An 18,625-nucleotide genomic window follows, 5' to 3' on the forward strand; every position below is an offset into this window, starting at 1 on the left:
AAGCTTTGATAACAAAAACATGTCTGACGAGCAAAGTTTTCAAAGTTGGGTCCAGAGGAGCTGGCAGCCGTCTGTATTCTCCTTTTATGCAACCATTAAACAGATGAACACATTGTGAAATGAAGGGTGTGGGCCAAACAAATTCATTCGTCACTTTGCAATTTTCTCAGCGCATTTGCCAACAGCTTTTTAAAAAGTGGTGATATGAAGAGTCATAAAATGCAGACGGTGTCGACGAACAGCGTCGGAAATTATGCAGTACCCACTTGTTAATTCCACAAGGGATGAGACAGATTTGCAGAAATGGCTTCTGCCAAATATAGTCAACATTGTGCGATGTGGTAAATACTCAAACAATGAAAAGTAGGCAGACATAAAAGGAAATGGAGAGGATAAATTCTAAAATGCACTGCAATATCAATTGATTTTCCCCCAGCTTATATTTCAATTACCAATGAAGCCACATGCGCCAGTCCGTAGGCAAAATGCATCACAAGCTAAAGCCGCTCACCCGATCCAAGAGGCCCATTGTGGAGCCACGGAGTCGAGCTCACGACTGAAAAGGCAAAGTGATAGGCAATGCCAGTGTTGTGACAAGCATGTCAAAATCTCTTAGCCGTGAATAAACATTCTCTTTCAGGAGAGATTAGTTTGTTTTGTCATGACAGAGGTGGCGTGTCTTCATTCATGTGAGGAAACGAACATCTTTGCATGCGTGAGTATGTGTTTGTGCGAGTAAACCAAGACAAAAAAAACGAGGAGACGGCGTGTTTGTGTGCAAAAAGAGAGCTGGGGAAAGTGAGACTAATCAACTCCTAAACATTCAAAGACTTGGTGTTCATTAGATTCTATGAGACAATTCTATTAAATTAGTTAGAAAGTTAATCTTCATTGTAGTCGTCGGTAATTTGGTTTGCGAAGTCAAAAGATGACGCAGGAATACCAGAAACAAGGTATGCAAAAAAACGAGCACAGGGAACATGAATCCCAAATCCAAGATTTAAAGGATTCTAAGGTCGTTTTCACACCCAATAGTCCTCAACATTCAGCTGGTCCGAATTTGCTTTCACACTGAACCTTTTGAATAACATGTTCTCCTCCTCGCCGCATCAGAAACTACTTAAGGAGAAGACGAGACAAACAATGATAATAAGCTATCCCGGCTATCGTTCTACACACGCGTATGTGTTGCTTGTGTTTACCCACAATGCTCTGCGTGAAACCTATGCTTTTAGGCAGACCGGAGTTTGCTTCTTGGGTGCACGTGAGACTCCGGGTTGCACGTTCACACCTCCTCAAATGAACTGCACAAACCACAAAGTTTGAAGCCTCAGAAGCTACTCTGAAATAACTGACTCACAGTGCACTCATGTGACCATTTTCGATCACCAACCATCACAATCCTATGTTGTATCTGTATTTTGAAGATAGTTACAGCATTAAATGGGAGTTTGACTGGCAGCATTATCATTATCTTTAAACTCTATGGATATTGTTGCATCACTGTCACTGTGAGTTATGAGAAAATCTGATATCATGACAGCCTTATATCCTATAAAAATCTAAGCCTAAGCCAACAACAAAAAAAAACCCCTCACTGATTGAGTGAGTCAGGCTGCTCACCTTTACACTCCAACACCAAAATCAGTCGAAAAACAACTGGTGCTGAATGACCCTCAAAGGGCATGAGAGAAGGAGTCAGCTCGAGACACTCAATGACAGCCAGCTGTCAACACAGTGTCAGGGCCTTTGAAGCTGCACCACTACACAAATCTTATTACCTCTGGGACTCCAGTAAAGAAGTGTGCCCAGATTTGACATCTTTGCCGCCATTTACTGCTGCCAACAAGTGGAGCAGCTTTACTAATTTATTTTCACTGAGTGATGTTGGATAAAGATTTAATCTTCTGTGCGGCAGTGACACATACGCGCTGTATGAAACACGACATATTTTTTCCTTTGCCCTGCATGTCTTAGTGTGGGCTTTATTTAAAAAAAAGTAAGGAATGAATTCTTGCAAAAGTTGTGTTAGTGAAGTTATAATTTTGCAGAAATGAATTACCGAGAGGCAAAAGAAATGTGTGCAATTGCTTTTTGAAAAGAAAATTAAACCAAAGCACGAAGAGACTACATTAATTATCATTCCTTTGGTTGGACAGGCTTAAAAGAATTGGAAAGTGAGACTCCCGTAAGCCTAAATCTAATCACCAGATCTGATCCTTGTATCCTTGACGATGTCCCACGACCGCAGTATAGCAGGGGACACGAGTGTCCAAAGAGAGCTTTCTGTTTTTATAGGGGAGAGTGATGTTCATGAGGCTGGGGACCAGGAGCAGGACCAGGGGGCATCTCTATATGGGACAGGGCATCAATTTCATATGGCAAAATACTTCTACCATAATGAATCTGTGGAGATAAAAAAAAAAAAAAAAAAAAATGGGCTTAATGAGGTAAGACCCATGTGACCAATGAGAAGAAAGATGGGGATAGATGACCACTCATTAATAAAGTCACTATAACAAATAAAGGGCTGTCAAGGGATGCCTGGAGGGCGTGTGTGTGTTTATGTGTGTGTGTCACACCTGGCTGCCCAAGCTGGTATTAGTCCTTATTAACCTAACAAAAAACTTCCAGTCCAATGATAATATGTTATTTGACGCATTGCTGTGTAATATGATTATCTACTGTTTGTCATAAGATTAAATAACAATGTCTATTGTGTCATAAACCGGAGAATATTCACATTTAAGACTCTAAAATAATCAGACATCTTGTTTTAATCATGAAAAAAGCTTCAAACCGATGAATCGATTATAAAAATAGTGGACGATTAATTTAGTGATCGATTAATAATTGAGTAATAAAATCAATAAACATCTATAAACTAGTGTGATTGAGATATTGAGCTGAAAGATGTTTGGTAGAAGACAACAGAACCCCAAAATTGATTTTTACAAGCGAAATAAACAAACAAAAGAAAAAAAACATTTACATTTAAGTAATGTACTAAAAAAAGTAATTCTTTCTGAGACCATGCTTTGGTGCTTGTGCATAATATATTGTTTCAAAGACTATTTTTTAAAGGAATTAAAGTCAACTTCTGTGTCAACATCAAGACTATATTATATTTTATTTTGAAAAGTTCCCTGTAATCCTTCCCTGTTGAGTGAGATCTTCTGCAACAGTGATGCTGAGAGAAAATAAAGACAATTTAATTCCTGTGACACACTTGGAAACGAGGAGGAGTGTGAAGAATTGATGAATCTGCAAGCTAAAAAAAAAACAACAGCCATAAAAAGCATCTCGCAGTGACCCCATCCAACCTCTGTGTGTACATAACTAAAGCTGCAGGGCTGGACTTCACACCAACGTTGAGCCATATGTGTTTGTGTGACCAAGTTAATGGCCTCAGTCACAGAGTGGAGCAGTGGAGGAGCGAGTAATAAGATGGACAAGCAGAGGCAGAGAGAGCTGCCACTGGCTGTGGAGTGGGTGGAGAGGAAAAGACGAGGGAGGCAGCTTTAATGACAAATGCAATAACCGCGGCTGCCCTCTATTCAAATGCACCAAACAAGCTCCGATGATAAGGAATAATCTGAATAGTTGGGGCAGCTCTCACAGGAAGATATCCACGGAAAGATGATGGATGGGTGAAAGGGAAATGATGGAGGGATATATTGAAATCTAGCTGCTGAATTCGATATCATGGGCTTTAATGAAAATACATAACGCCAACTGTGATCAAGGTGGACCTCCTTAGGGGTTATCGGGCAAACGGTTGAGGAATAATGGGCTTGACGTACAAGGATGGCCACATGAATAGATGCATGGATCTGCTCACATTGGCGGCACAACAACCGTCCGGTCTGAGAGGCAACAGCGTCACAACCAAGTAAAAAAAAAGAGCGGAGCTTGTCCTTAATGAAGCGGTCGTAGTCACAGTGTGACGCCGAGGGCCTGACGTGACCCGGCGGAAACAGATGTCTCTTTGAAGTGAACTTCACTCGGAGCTTCCTACTCATCAGGAAGATGACAGTGATTAATCAACTGTGTTAGTAAAACGGTTAAAGGTTTTCAAACGCACCCCCGTGTACTGCTCCCCACTCTCCCTCCCTCCTCTTGCTCATTCAGCTCTCATTTTTTCAAAATCAGGCATTGGATGGAGTAATTACTTATTTAAGTTTATTAAATAAATAATAAACCTATTTTCAAAGTCAAGATACCAAGAATATAGCAGCTGGTTTGTTGTAAAATGAGCTCTTTTGTCCTGTAAATATGATCTGCAGATCAACATGGATCAGTGTGTTGCTCGTCACATCAGGCGTCAGTTACTGTTAAGCTTCTCTTATACATAGATTAAAAAAAAGAACTCAAGGAACAGCCATTTTATGAGTTTTGGCAGTGACGATCTATACGGGTTATTAAGTTTGAGTGCTTCTGCCCTCTCAGTCTTTTTTTTGGTGCCAGCGTGTCCCTAATGAAGACATTTGGGGGTCACATAACTTTGAGCCATTTATCAAGTTGTCATTCAGAGAAGCCGCGGTGACAGTCATCTGTTGTTTCTGTGCCGAGTCTGGGTGGATTAGACAGCTTGAGCGAGCTCACACTAATCTTACCAAGGCTGCAAAAGAAAACAGAATCCAGCAGCACACTAAAACATGTAAAAGTAATGAAATTATTCTATTTTGGTTTTCAACACTGACACCGACACTGCCTCTCTTTTACTAAACTGTGAAGAAAAAAATGGGATGTTTGGTATTTGTTCTGCACTTACTGTTAATATGGATTACGGTTTGAGCCGAGTGGAACCGTCTAAGGTTTCATGGTGTGAGCAGACCTCAGCTACTTGGCATTAAAGACACTCAGAACTCCTTGTCACACACACACACACACACACACACACCACAAAGCCATCGCCAAACACTCTCGAGTACACCAGTCCTATTAGGTCAGACGCAGACTACAGATGGAATAAAAGGAGAATAAATGAGCTCGCACATACAGATTCCGTCACTGTTCTCCTCAACTGTGGTTTGAACCATTTAACCATCTCCTCTCAGACAATATAAGTAAAAATGTGACTCAACTTGTGAGGTAATGTCACTGAAACAGTCGCAACAGGACTTGCAAATGTCTTGAAGTCCAGTTGCTTCAAGAAAACTAGATGTATATAGATGACATTTGAAGAAATATGACCTGAACTGCCCCTTCTCCTCAAAAAAAGTAAACCTTTTCACTTAAATTCTTGTTAAACAACAGATTTTACAACAGGTGTTTGAAGACTGACATAAATATTTAGCACAAATGGGTAAGTCTGATGGTTTATTAATTTATCCAGGAAATATTTGTGTAAAAATCAGCAGCGACATTATTCAAATAAAATTAAAGATGACAAAATCTATTCATTTGCAGCCTCGGCGCAGGCATAAATAATCAAAGCAATTCTCTCTTACACTTAAAATACATTTTCAGCTGAACGTGAGCGGCCGGTTAAGAGCGGAACCTTCAAGAACAACAAAATCTGGTATGTAAGTGAGTGCTCGTGCAAAAAGGAGGTCAGCACAATAAAAATACGGCTCCTCTTACTTTTGCTGGAGTGAAGAGATTTGAGCCGACTGTGCACAGTAAAATCACAGTAATCCCGATATGATGAAACGAAAGCCTGCATAAGTACTCACCAAATTTGACAGTGTGACTCTGGCCGTAGCCTTCAGCTGAAGGAAATTGGCTTTCACAGCAGAGCGTTTTTTGGTTGATCAAATTTGAAGGCAGAATTACAAAAAAAGGGTGAAAAAAAGAGGAAAAAAAAGAGGCTTTTTTTTTGGCCATGTGGCAGTGCATAGCTACAGGGAATTGAATGATCTATTTTCTTCTGTGAGAGTGTGGGTTAGAGAATGATTTTAAGAACATTTTGCAGTCTAACATATAATAATCCCCAGGCTCTAAAAATGGGCACAAAACATTTATTGCAAAAAAAAAAAAATCTACTTTTAATTCAATTTGGTTCAAAGTAAAACAAAACTCTGCAGGGGGAAGCAAGACAAACGTGCACAACTTCATGAGCAATTCCAACCTAACCCTTTTTTTTTTTGTTGCATTAGGGATAGATTTTAAAGTCTAGAGTCATTTGACTCATTTGATAATTATAGATTTATATTAGGGCACCTGCGAAATCCATTAAAACGTGATGAGGTTTTAAATCAGGAGTTTGCTTTAGAGCAGCAAAAAAATCTCATCACATTCGATGACTGTGATACATTTCATGCAGTTCTTTAAGTTAAAGCTTTCAAAAAGTGGAATTTTAAAGTCGTTTTCCTGCCATTTTAACGGAGTTCTGAGGCCACCCCTTCTGATCTTCTGGCCACACCTTTGAAAGCTTTTAATAATTAACTTGTCTCGTTGGGACGAGTTTGTTCAAATGTGTAGACGAGCCATTTTTGTTTTTATCCAAAATGGCCGACTGCTGGGTGGGTGGAGCTAATGGAAGTAGATTAGAAATTTGTTTGGAATCATGAGAGCAACAAGTGTACCAAGTTTGGTCAAAATCAAAACAACAATGTGCGACTTAGACAATTTCACGCAATTTTGGTGACTTTCTCTCGTGTCAAAAATTACCAATTTTTGTATGACCATCACCCAACTTCTGGGGGCGCTATAGAGCTATATAGCGCTATAAGAACAGGTTTAAGCCCTATGCCACTATAAAATTTTTCACCGACCTGACCTCCATGCCAAATTTTTAAGCACGTTAACCCCCTCAAAAATGACCATAAAGCCACAGATATAATAATAATCTGAAGGATAACAATCCTCAGGCCCTTATAAAATAAAGGAATAAAGCTCTCAACACTTAACATCAAAACCCTGAGGGATAATTAACAACATTTAATATAAGTCTAAGATTCTGGAAAACAAAAATTAAAGAGTGGGCGCCTGCAGGTGCACTGTACATATACCATTAAACTAATCGCGTTTGTGCAGATAGGTAACACTAAATCGAAGTCATGATGAAGCGTACTGAACCGCTCGCTGGATAGTAACTGTGACCGTTCATGCTGAGCGAGCGCTTCTTCTAATGAGTGATCGTCGAGAAGTGACCATTTTAATGATTTACCATAGAGAACCGGCGAGCCACAGGAACCGAGTGGTGATTTGTGGGAGCCGGGGTTTATCGACGCAGAAGCAGATACAATGCGGGGCCGGCGGTGTCTCAGGTGGTTCGACTCTGTGTGTGTGTGTACACAATAAATGAACTCGCAATCCTCGGATAGGACTCCATTTATGTGGAGAAAGTACAAAAGAATGGACTATTTTAAATGATAAGATGAAATCACAGCGTGGCACTCGCGACAATGACACCTGTGTTATTATTTCCAAAAAAGAACTTGACCCTGAGCCACAGCCTGCAGCACCATCCGACAAACAATTTCCCTTCTTTTGTATGTGCTGAGTATGTGGCTGACAGCAGCAGCAGCGTGATTTCCACAGTGATTGATGCGTGTGACGAGAACCTGACGGGTGGCAAAGTGTTACAAAACAATTGCGTCGACGTTAAACTAAAGTCAAAGCCTCATTTCACTCTGGAATAGCTCTGAAATGTTGCCCCCACAGGTATCACATTAAAAAGGAAGGAAACATCTGAGGGAAATTTTCACGCAGAAAAGTGTTAATCTGTGCGATACTCAGCGATGCAGTCGCACAGCTGCTGTGCTGCTTTGTGCATCGACGGAAATGCAAAAAAAACAAAGGAAATAAAACATGATCTCAGCATCTTGATGATGTTAATAGACGTGCATGGGTTTTCATGTGTTATGATAATTTAGAGTTTCACTCTGTTTCTGTAATTCTCTTGAATCACACACACTTGGTGTCATTTCCTTTCCCCGAGTCAATTCTTCTTTAGCAACTTTTCTTTCTTTTAAGCATAAATTAAAAGTTCTCAAACTACAGTGATAAAACAAAGGCGGTTATGTCTTTTCACTCGGTCACCAATCCAAGTGCAGATTTAATGCAGATTGATTAAATCAAAGTGTCTCTGGCGCTTTCGAAATAACACGTCGAGCTGTGTTTTTCAGCAGCTTAACAGTGTCTTACCTCTGAAGAAGCAGTCCTTGCTGTGCACCACATAGATCCGTCTCCGCTGTAGACAGGCGGTGCGGTAGACCTCGCAGTGGTTCTCGTAGAACCGGCCGTCCGAGCCGCACACCGGCACAAACGAGGGCCGACACTTCTCCTGGCAGACGCACTCGGCGCGGCCGGTGTCCGCCATCAGCACGCACTGGCGACCGCGTCCGCAGTAGGTCCTCTGACAGGGATCCTCGTCTGGGTCGGGAAGGGCTGGGAAAAGCAAGAGAGGAGGATTTATTTAGAAAAAGAAGAAGGCAAGAATTGCATTTCTTCATTGTGGTTGAGCTGTTTGATATCCAGTAGATGAAATGATCTGAAAAGTAAGAACATTTACTTCTGTACAGTCTGTGGCAATCACATTATTTACTAAAAGCTGATAAAGGAGACATAGTAATCCTCTTCTTGCCTGATCCAAATGGTCGTATGCAAACTTAAAAAAGTTAATGTTGCTTATATATACTCTATAAAAAAAGCACTTCATCTTTGAGCCAACTAATTTTTACATTACATGCACTAGAACAAAAACAAAACTTCTCAGTTCCAACAAAAGTAACAAGATGAAATATGCAGCATGTGCCCAGAAATAGACGTGCAAACTTGAGCCTCACGCCTCCAGTCAGGATCGCAGTTAAAGGATGGTGCTAACAAGGAGAATCCTATTTTTTAATACAATCCTACAAATCAAACAGCCAGGTGTGCTTATTAACACCTCTCAGCGCTCATCCACAAGTGTGTTTGCACATCTGTGTGTAAACACGCGAGGAGATTGCATACCTGAACGTGTGAGTACACCCATATCACAGGCGGAAACCTACTTCTGCACCCATCAACACACACACAGAGTTTCTTCTTGTTCCACTTCTAGTCTGACAAACACACAAGAGCACACACACTAATGCACACTGCACACGCCAGCATCTCTAACATCACCGCACATTGTCTAGGACACAAGGCATCGCCCTCCTCCCTCCTCCCTCCTCCCTCCTCCCTCCTCTACCCTGATTTAATCCATTTGCACTTAAAGCAAGTCAAAAAGCTGCTGATCCAGCCACATGCACCACCTTGGATTGATCTTTCCTGACTCTACAATCTTGACCAGGACTCTCCTCTCCTCTCTTGTTATGATATCAGAGATGGATTTATGTTTTGAGGGTGAGATGCTGATAAGAGGTCAGCTCTGTATTATCCCCTCGGTGGAAAACCCAGGACTTTACAGGAACATTGCTGAACGGAATTTGTAGATTTGGAGAACAATCATAGTTAATACTCAGGATATTCAATAACAGAGGAGATTGTGTTGCTGTTGGGGATCAATGTGCTGCACAGCAAGGTGCGACTTGTCTATTATGCTGATGAACTGCTGAGAGCTGCTCTACACTCTGAAAACACAGCTCTACAAGTTATTTGAGTGTCCCACTTTAAGCACACATGCATTGTGTTTATGTGTGTGCTTCACAGCCCTATATATATATATATACATATACATATATATATATAACACACACATAAAAACCTCCAACTCACTTTGAGGTGTCGGTACAAAAGAAAACAAACCCTCCACTCCTGTGTTCAGTCATTAATACCAACCATCTGTGCTTGCACACTCACATTATAAACAAACTAATTACTACTTAGTTTATCAACACAATATTTGATGTAAATCAAATTATTTCATTTACAATCGCTAAAGCAAACAACGCTGAACAACCCCTCAGTTCTAATCCTTTCACTGCTTCTTTTTGAGATGTTTGTTTGTGAAACAGCTTCATTTTCATCCCACGTGAAGCATACACGTCCAGTTATTCAAATACGTACATGTTCATGATGATATTTTTGAGTCAAAACAACTAAAATCACCTGAAAACAGCAGCTAGAGCTGAGCGATTATGACTGATGTTAATGAAACCTATGGCATCAGGTAGTGTAAATCCTGAATGGAGCGTGGAGAGGATGAGGAGAACAAACTCAATTAATCCAGCTTACTAATTGTTGTGCGTGTCTCGACAAATGCAAAACAGGCCCGATTCCCCCGTGACCTTGCCGTTCATGTCAAGGTCGGGGGGCGATTACAAGATGCGTTCTCCAAGCGTGGAAGATTAAACGTTCGCTCAAACAAACACACACACACACACACAAAAAATGGAATCTACAATACACTTGTTGTCTGACATTAAACTAAGTACTTGCTCGAGCTTTTTCATTTGTCTTGAACGCTCTTGGACCATATTGGCTGCAGCAGTGGCTCGCTTTTAGAAAGCTAAAAGTGTCATTTGATAATCCTCCATGGCTAAGCTGCCGTCACAGTGCTTATAAACGGCTCTTACAAGTTCAGGGCGCTTCCGAGGTGCCAAAACAATTCCAGGCTGACCACATGCTTTCAAAGCCTTGCATCCCTGACATTAGTTCTCTTTGCTGATCCTCTTGTCTTTTCGTCTCTTTGTCTGCACACTCGCTGTGTCTCTCTTTGTCAATACCAATCTGCTATCGAGCTCCGCTGGGCTTCGGGGAAATTGAGACCGGGCATTGTCCGCTCTAATCAGAGATTTCCTGGACATGTTTAGCAAAGGAACTCTGTCGATAATTGCATGTGAACACGTGGGTTTGTGTGGGGGGGAGAAAAGAAAAAAAGTGCTAAGACTATTTCAGACACTTTTTGACAGACGCGATAGATTCCCCCCCTTTTATTTTTCCTTTTATGTTGGCCTAAGTGGATGAGAGCATAACTGGAGGCACAGCACAACTGAGGCAGTCAGTCAGGCAGACAGCCTTTGCTAAGGGGAGGCTACAATCTTGTCAGTCTCAGCCATAGATTGTATATAAAAATGGATGGAGCCTTCTGCTTTTCAAAAGTGAAGGCTGTGGAACGTAGGGCAGAGCCGAAAAAGAACACTTTCCCTATTTCTTACCTTAATTAAACATCTGCAAACATTTTGAAAATCATGTTCCCATTTACAGGAACACAGACAATGAGGAGACTACTCTGTGTCATTCAGATGTCCGTGAAATCAAAAACAGAGTGAATGACATAAATGCCCTGCAGACACGGTGACACAATGTCACACTGAAGGGAGAGTATTTTAGATTTATGAGATATTTAGATTTGTATATGTGATATTAGTGTTTGTTTTTCACAACATTGTAATTGCACTCTCAATAAGTGCAGTGGGAATCCTTTCACCGTGACAGCCCTAAGTCGTTTTATATTTGCTGTGATAAAGCCATTGATGATCTGAATCCAGAGTGAATAATCTGTATGTTCAGACCTTTTTTTGTAACAGTTAAAGTTACAATTTTCATTTATAAATGGCAATATAACCAAAACCAAGCCATGCAGGAGTGAACTATTTTGCCCATCTGGATATAACATAGATAACAAAATCAGAGATGAATGCATGAATTTGTGCATCATGGCTGGGTTTGCAAACTCAAGACTCTAGTTTCAAAATTCTCCTGACAAGCTGAGCTAACGTGGATGTCACGCAAGTGGTGATGATTTTCTGTCCCACTCCGTCCCGAGCCATAAATAAGACATTATAAAACCGAAACTGTGGGCCGGACTTTGGACATGCCTGACCTAATGAAAGCCTCACCCCTAACCATGACCATAACCAGTTAACCTAATAACATTAGGACCATGGTTTTATCTTCCTGAGGACTATGGGTCCTGAAAAGTTCACAGTCTCCATAACTTCAGAGGACATTACATTGACTTAACCATAACTACTACTGGACTAACCCTAACCCTTACCTGAACCTAACTTCGTGCTCCTCAACATGTCTTTACTTTAAAATGTGATCATTTACTTTATGGGGATTTTGTCTCCAAAGTGAAGACAAGTGTGTAAACAAATATTCGGTCCCCACAACATGAGTAATACCTGCAGCACAAACAAACACACACATAAAAAAAACACAGTCCCGCTCTATTAAGCAGCAAAAATATGCCTCAATATATTTATACCTAAGGCGAGACTCAAGCTCTTTAAACCCTTTAAACATTTAAAGGCAATTTGCAGCAGACTATATTTATTTTGCATTTAATTTAAAGCTACAGAGAGAGAGAGAGTTTGTTGTTTTTTTTGAGACATTTTCCTCACTGAGAGACAGCGCTGAGCTTCTTACTAATTAGAATGGAAGAACATTTGCCCTGCTGATGTGGGACTCGCCGCCTGCTGCACAGCCATGTTCTAAACCTCTCTGATCCATGGACACACAGAGGCTGTGCAGCCACAAATCCTCCAAGATATCAACGTCTGACATTTACAGACGAGAATGGAGGGGCTTCAGCCCCCAAGCTGTTCTCGTGTTGATTCTTTAAATTGTAACTTATGCCAGAGTACAGATGTGTAGCTGACTGTAAACATTTGTGTTCTTTAATGCACGTTTGTTTTCACGGCCGCGTCACATCTGCTGATCCGTTTGCTCCGAAGCAGCTGTAGATAATTAACTTCAAAGATGCACGGTCAAATGCTGTCTACCTTGTGCTGCACAGTAGGACAAACTGCTTCTGACGTGCACGCTGAGCAGGAATATCAATGGAAAACAAGTGGAAACTTCTCGGTGAAACAAGCTGCGGTTGTAAATGCAGAAGAGGACAAAATCTGCTCGCTGCAATGAAACCAAAACGGTGTCGATTTCTGAAAACTGGAATATCAGTCATTTTTTATGGCCTTATTTGACCTAATCTAAATCAACTACAACTGACCCTCACATTCATTTGATATGATCTGAAACACTATAAGTGACATACATACTGTATATTATTGCTTTTTGTGAAGAGCAGACTGTTTTTCCGATAACTGCAACAACAGCAAGGGGATAGACCTTAAAACCACAGAAACCTAAAAATACTACACAGAAACTGCAGCATATTAAGACTTTTCCACATAGAGCAGCATATTAAATGACACAGAAAGCTGCAAATAGACGACATTAATAAGTCCTAGGGAACGTTCACTGCATATGCACAGTACACTGCACGACAAAGAGCTGCATTGATATCCAAACAAAGAAGACTGATGTAAACCAGACTTTCCGTCTCGTCTGCACACGAGAGACTAAAGCGACGCGGCGGTTAAGTAACTCAGGGAGATGATTTAATTTAATATTAACTTATTACGAGAGCCATTGTTCAACACTAAGTGCTGCAAAGTCTGAATGTCAGCGTATGAAGTGTCCTCGTGATCTCCGTCTTAATGGCAGGTTAGTGCCTTAGTGTTAACTCTGAGTGGACTGGCGCTGTTAAAGAGCGCTAACTTGATGACTGAATTTAGAACCCACTCACTAATACTCGCCGTTATCTGCAGGCACTGTGACACTCTCTTCGTGTCACACTTCACTTATACAGACTAAGTGCTAAGCCAGGACGCCCTTGGAAAAAAGAGATTCGCAATCTCAGTGGGATTATCCTGATAAAATAAAAGTTAAATAAAAGAAAAGAGTACATGGAACAGTTGTACTGAAAATGACAAGATGCTATGTTTTCCATTTAATACATGAATTAGCATATTGTTCTCCGTGCAGTTCTTGATTCCTTAACAAACATCTGCACAAATAAACATGTTTTGTTTGCTCTAACCCGCTGTTTGCAATTATTATTTAAATAGGAAAAGCAGAGAAGGAAAATAAGGACCTGGTTGCTTCTACTCCCATGAAAACATGATCTACTAATCAGATTGATTGTCCTTTAGTTTAATGTGAGGATTCACATGGAGGAGGCGATGTATAATGCACTGTAAAATGCACCTATGAAGAGGAACGTGTACCTGATTTAAATTTCACTGCCTTCCTCTTAAAAGTAGTCACCTTGTGCAATGATACGCTGCTCCCAGCGCTGCTGCTGCTGCTGCTGCTGCGATGCTTGAAATGATCCCTCAAAGTACCCTTCGATACAGGCACATCGTGCACTATCTGGTGACGCGCGCCGGATCTACTCTACTGTGTCAACAGGCCACCCCCTTCAGCTTCAGTTCAGTTTTCTGAGAGAGACATCACGGGAAGCCAAATCCGGAGAGCAGACAGGTGTGGGGAGCGATCAGCTTTTTTTTCGCTGATGCCTATGAAATAGCAACAAGTTGGCACATGGTCAGTTTCAGTTGAGGCAGAAACGTCTCTGAGTGACAGCAAGTTTGACCCTGCGGCGAATTCCGTAGTTCACAACTCCACAAATGACAAAGGCAAACCAACAATGTCTTTTTGAGTTTGCTGGCTTTCACTGCGAAGAAAACTGTCCCTATAGATTTAAATGTTAGCTATAGACATGAGATTTTATGCCTACTGTTGTAGTAACATAACACAGAGCTGATTGTGCTGTGGTGAAAACATTAAAGAATAAAGTATATGAGGGAAAAAAAACAATTTAAAAAAGGTATTACATTATACTCACAAAGCAAAGGATTCGGAATTCAAAGTCAAGAGATGAACAAAAGCAGTTGCACAGAAGTTAAAGAGCGAAAAACACAAATGAATGAATATTAAGATGCGAGACAGACGTGGGAAAGGTTGGCTCAGCCTCCACAGAACAGGGGGATATTTGGTCTGCGCTTTAGAATGGAAATGTCACCGGGCTCATCTGACTGCTTGAGCTGAAAGGCCTGTATTGATCTCCTGATCCCTTCGTATCTGCAGCCGCTCTTCCGGGAGGCTCACCTCTCTTAAAGGAATGACCTGTGAGAGCTGGGGATGCTGCTGCTACACGGACCTCCTACATGCTCCAGTACGTCAGGGATTTCTCTCGAGGGGGTTTGTGGGCAACTCTTTTTTTTTTCCTCACTGATTGGAAAAATCTAGGTCACCAGGCAGGGCACTACGAGATCATTCAGTACATCTCTCACTCGCATGCATGTTAAAAGTCTGATTTTAGTCGTACTGAGATAACAATGACGTTTCCTTAATGTCATGTAAAAACAATAGTCCGACAATAATCGAGCTAGTCTTAGTCGGACTAAGAGAACTGGATAATGCTGTTCATAGTCCGATTTAGAGCTGAAACACTGATCAACATTTTCTGCCATTTTCTGGAAATAATCGTTAGTTGCAGCCCGAGTACGATTACTCCATGTACCTGCATGTATACGTTTATTCGGACTGGAGTTGGACTTCAACAGGTGTTTCAATACGCACTAGCTTATAGAGAGATACAGCGCCATCTACAGAGGTGGAGTCAGACATACACGGTCAATAAATCCTTTACGTTTACTCAGACTCTGCAAGATTGCCTGCCTTAGTCAGACTACGGCCTTAGCTTGATAAAACTGAACATGTAAATATAGCCACTATATTTACTTTAACCATTTTTCTCCATGTAGCACCTCACTCTTAACTTTTTTGTATAACTCCTCCCTTTGAATCAAGTCTTAACATGCAAGGCTGCTTCCCTTATTCATTTATTTGAATTGACACTTTCCAACCTCGAGCGTTTTACCCAACAGCGACAGATGAGCTTTTGCACTGCCCGAACGCCGGCCATGAAGCTCCACTGCATTGCAAGCCAGTGCTTATCCGTTAATTACCATCCGCTGAGACTCTTAAAATGTTGCAGTGGGAGGTAAAATAAACTGAGTGCATTAAAAAAAAAAGGGAGTGTTAACTCAAAAGTAACTAGCTGATTATCAATCACATTCACAAACTGGGGGGAAAAAAAGAGTGAGTTCAAGCATTAAAATGAAGTCACAGTAGACACGACATGATTTCTTTTTAGGCAACCTGCAGTGCTTTTGCCCAAAGGGTATGGAGATTAGAGCTGGGGGAAAAAAAACATAAAAGGTGAAGTGAAATGAAATTCACACCCGTCAGCTGTCAGTCACATGGTCACTTGACATGTATCACTGAGTGGGCTTTTCTCTACAGGGAGCTGGGAATGATTTTTGGAGGGTGTCGATGCTTCCTCTCTTGTGTAATAATGAATAATGCTGCAGCCTCTGGGCTCTCCTCACTAATTAAGTATAAAAAAATTAAGAAAAAAATGTCAGGAAACGGGCAAAAAACAAGCCCTGATTGGTGACAGTCTGACAGACTGGTTCAGTTTGAGTCAGAGATGTTTGTTAGTTTGGTAAAAGAGCAGCTGCTGTTCTAATGTATTTGTAAATGACTTTAAACTGTAGTGTGTCACATTTAAACAAAAACAAATAGTCAAATGAGTCCACACAATGCTAATTAAGCCAATCAGCTCCACACAACTCTCTCTCAGTGTTTAGATCTCACATACAAGCGCTCGCTTGGTCAGGTCTGATAGTATTGCTTGACAGCACCTGTATTCACTTGAAAAACAGGATGCACATTATGTTACCTGTTATGTTACAGACTAACAACCTCAAAAAACAACAACAAAAATCAACAAAAGCTAAAATAGTAGATGATTTTCTTTCACATACATAAATCCAAGCATTGATTGGACACTTGTATTATACCCCATATAACAATGAACTGTTTTTATGGAGAATTTCATGCAAATGTGACACATAATTTGCTCTGACTTACTATAGGGACCAAAGTTCCACAGAACACTTTGTTGTTTGTTAGTTAACGGTGTGTAGGTGTGAGCTGTACATGTATATGCTCTGTGTTTACATGTCTACATGTGTCAAGTAGAAGCAGAAAAAAAGTACAAATGCAAAAACTGCTTCACACCATCTGTAATAATAATAATAATACTATTATCTACAACTGCTCTGTTCTGCTGCTGCAGTTACAACTAAGGTTACAGCAATCCTGGAATTGAACATCCGTTTCTTTTTCAGCTGTCACACTCACATGGTCACATTCATGCCGGCACAGCAAAAGATAAAATAAGATGTACAATGCAATTTTTTTTTTCTTTCCCCGCAGCAGATTTGAGCAGCCATATAGATCTCCAAAGTCTTTAGTGTACAAATGTAAAGTGAAAGAAATAAACAGAAAAAAAATCCTGTACCATATAAGGGTCATTAAATCTCAATCTTTCATTTCAGTCTACAAACATGCATGAGAAAAAAAATGGGTGTTGGATTTTGCTGTGTGCTTCAGTCTGTGTAAGTACTTTATAAAAATAACGTCTTTCATATCGGCCAAAGCTTCCCGATGTGCTCTCCGTTCCGCCGTTTATTATCAACAACATCTTAATCCCTTCGATCCATCTTCAGCCTCATCTTGCTCTCACCTCTTGTTATTTATCTCTCTATTTATACATCTCTCTCGCTCTCTACAGTATAGAATACTGTATTTGTGCTGACACTACACATGCACCTCCCTCTGCTGCAGGGCTCTGGGAGAACAGAGACCAAACGCCCCTGATGGCCTCCCTCCCACAGCCAGGATGACTAATAGGGCCCCGCAGGGTGAGAGGCCACAGAGGAGAGGTGCAAAGGTGTGAGGAAGAAGATCAAGAGGCTACGTCTTCTCACACGACTTACATAAGCCTCCTCCGTCGGGTCAGCTGCTGCTGCTGCTGCTGCTAAATGCCCCCATTCACACAGCCACAGTGGTGTGAATTAAGTCCATTTAGAGGGCAAACAATATTGACCACAATAGATTCTTGTTTAAGAGCAATGGGTTTGCCAGATGGAAGAGGAGCAGTTAAAAAGACTACAGCATGTTGCCCATAAGAGATGCATCGATTGGCTTTGTGTATGAGCTCAAATTAGATTGTGGTGTTTGAGCAGTAAAACAATGCAATGGATGATGCAATGGTTTTGCTGGATGGACACTACTTTGTGTAATGTCAATTTAATGTCCTTTTAAACCGAGAATTGGGATGTTTGGACTGTGGGAGGGGGCCAGTAAAACATGAAAACCCCACACAGAGAGACACTTGGTTACACCAGGATTCAAACCAGTGACCTTCTTGGGAATCGCAGGGTATCTCACGATGTGATACACAATGCGTGGTCCACGGTACCAATAATATCATGATACGGCGATTCTGTGATACAATACCAATAATATCATGATACAGCGATTCTGTGATACGATACCAATAACATCACGATACATGATTTCTTAATATTGCACAAGGAAGGACTTGGATACACCAACACCGAGTCGATATTTTGACCGACCCCTACTAACAATTATTATGGAAATAAGTATTATAGGTTGTAATTTTCCAATACAGTTGGAAAGTAATTTTCTATTTACATTTTTTGGCTCACTATCAAAATCTGAATAATTAGCACACATCAAAACCACACTGAGGGTTGATTCAAAAGGTTATATGATGTAAATAAAATGATAAATGTCATATTCACAAGATTAAATTAAGACAAACAAACTGTGGCGGAGAAATAAATCATGTTTTACTCAACTATTTGCATAAGATGAGTATCATCGAGGGGACGTCGCTCTTCGACACGGAAGATTTACACAAGATAAAACCCAAGATGGTCGCTGTCATTGTGAATCCGTGTGCGTCCCTCAGGTAATATTAGTCCTGTGCAAATGGGGCAATTTGCTTCTTTTCATCTCGAGCTTAGCACCTAAATGGACTGTTGAAGGAGTGGGAGATACATGCTGTATGTAAAAT

General features: G+C 40.9%; 1 protein-coding gene across 1 annotated transcript in view; it reads right to left on the minus strand.

The window, feature by feature from the left end:
* The window catches only part of fstl4 (follistatin-like 4), a gene marked incomplete at both ends in the record, with an annotated part of 144,266 nt that overhangs the window by 84,154 nt on the left and 41,487 nt on the right, over nt 1-18,625 (minus strand). Inside the window, one exon of the mRNA XM_083910628.1 lies at nt 8,095-8,337. Within this exon, the coding sequence (XP_083766754.1) occupies nt 8,095-8,337 (243 nt within the window). The remainder of the gene's footprint in view (nt 1-8,094; nt 8,338-18,625) is intronic.

Source organism: Microchirus variegatus (assembly GCF_963457635.1).
Source record: "Microchirus variegatus genome assembly, chromosome: 2".
NCBI classification, from domain to species: domain Eukaryota; kingdom Metazoa; phylum Chordata; class Actinopteri; order Pleuronectiformes; family Soleidae; genus Microchirus; species Microchirus variegatus.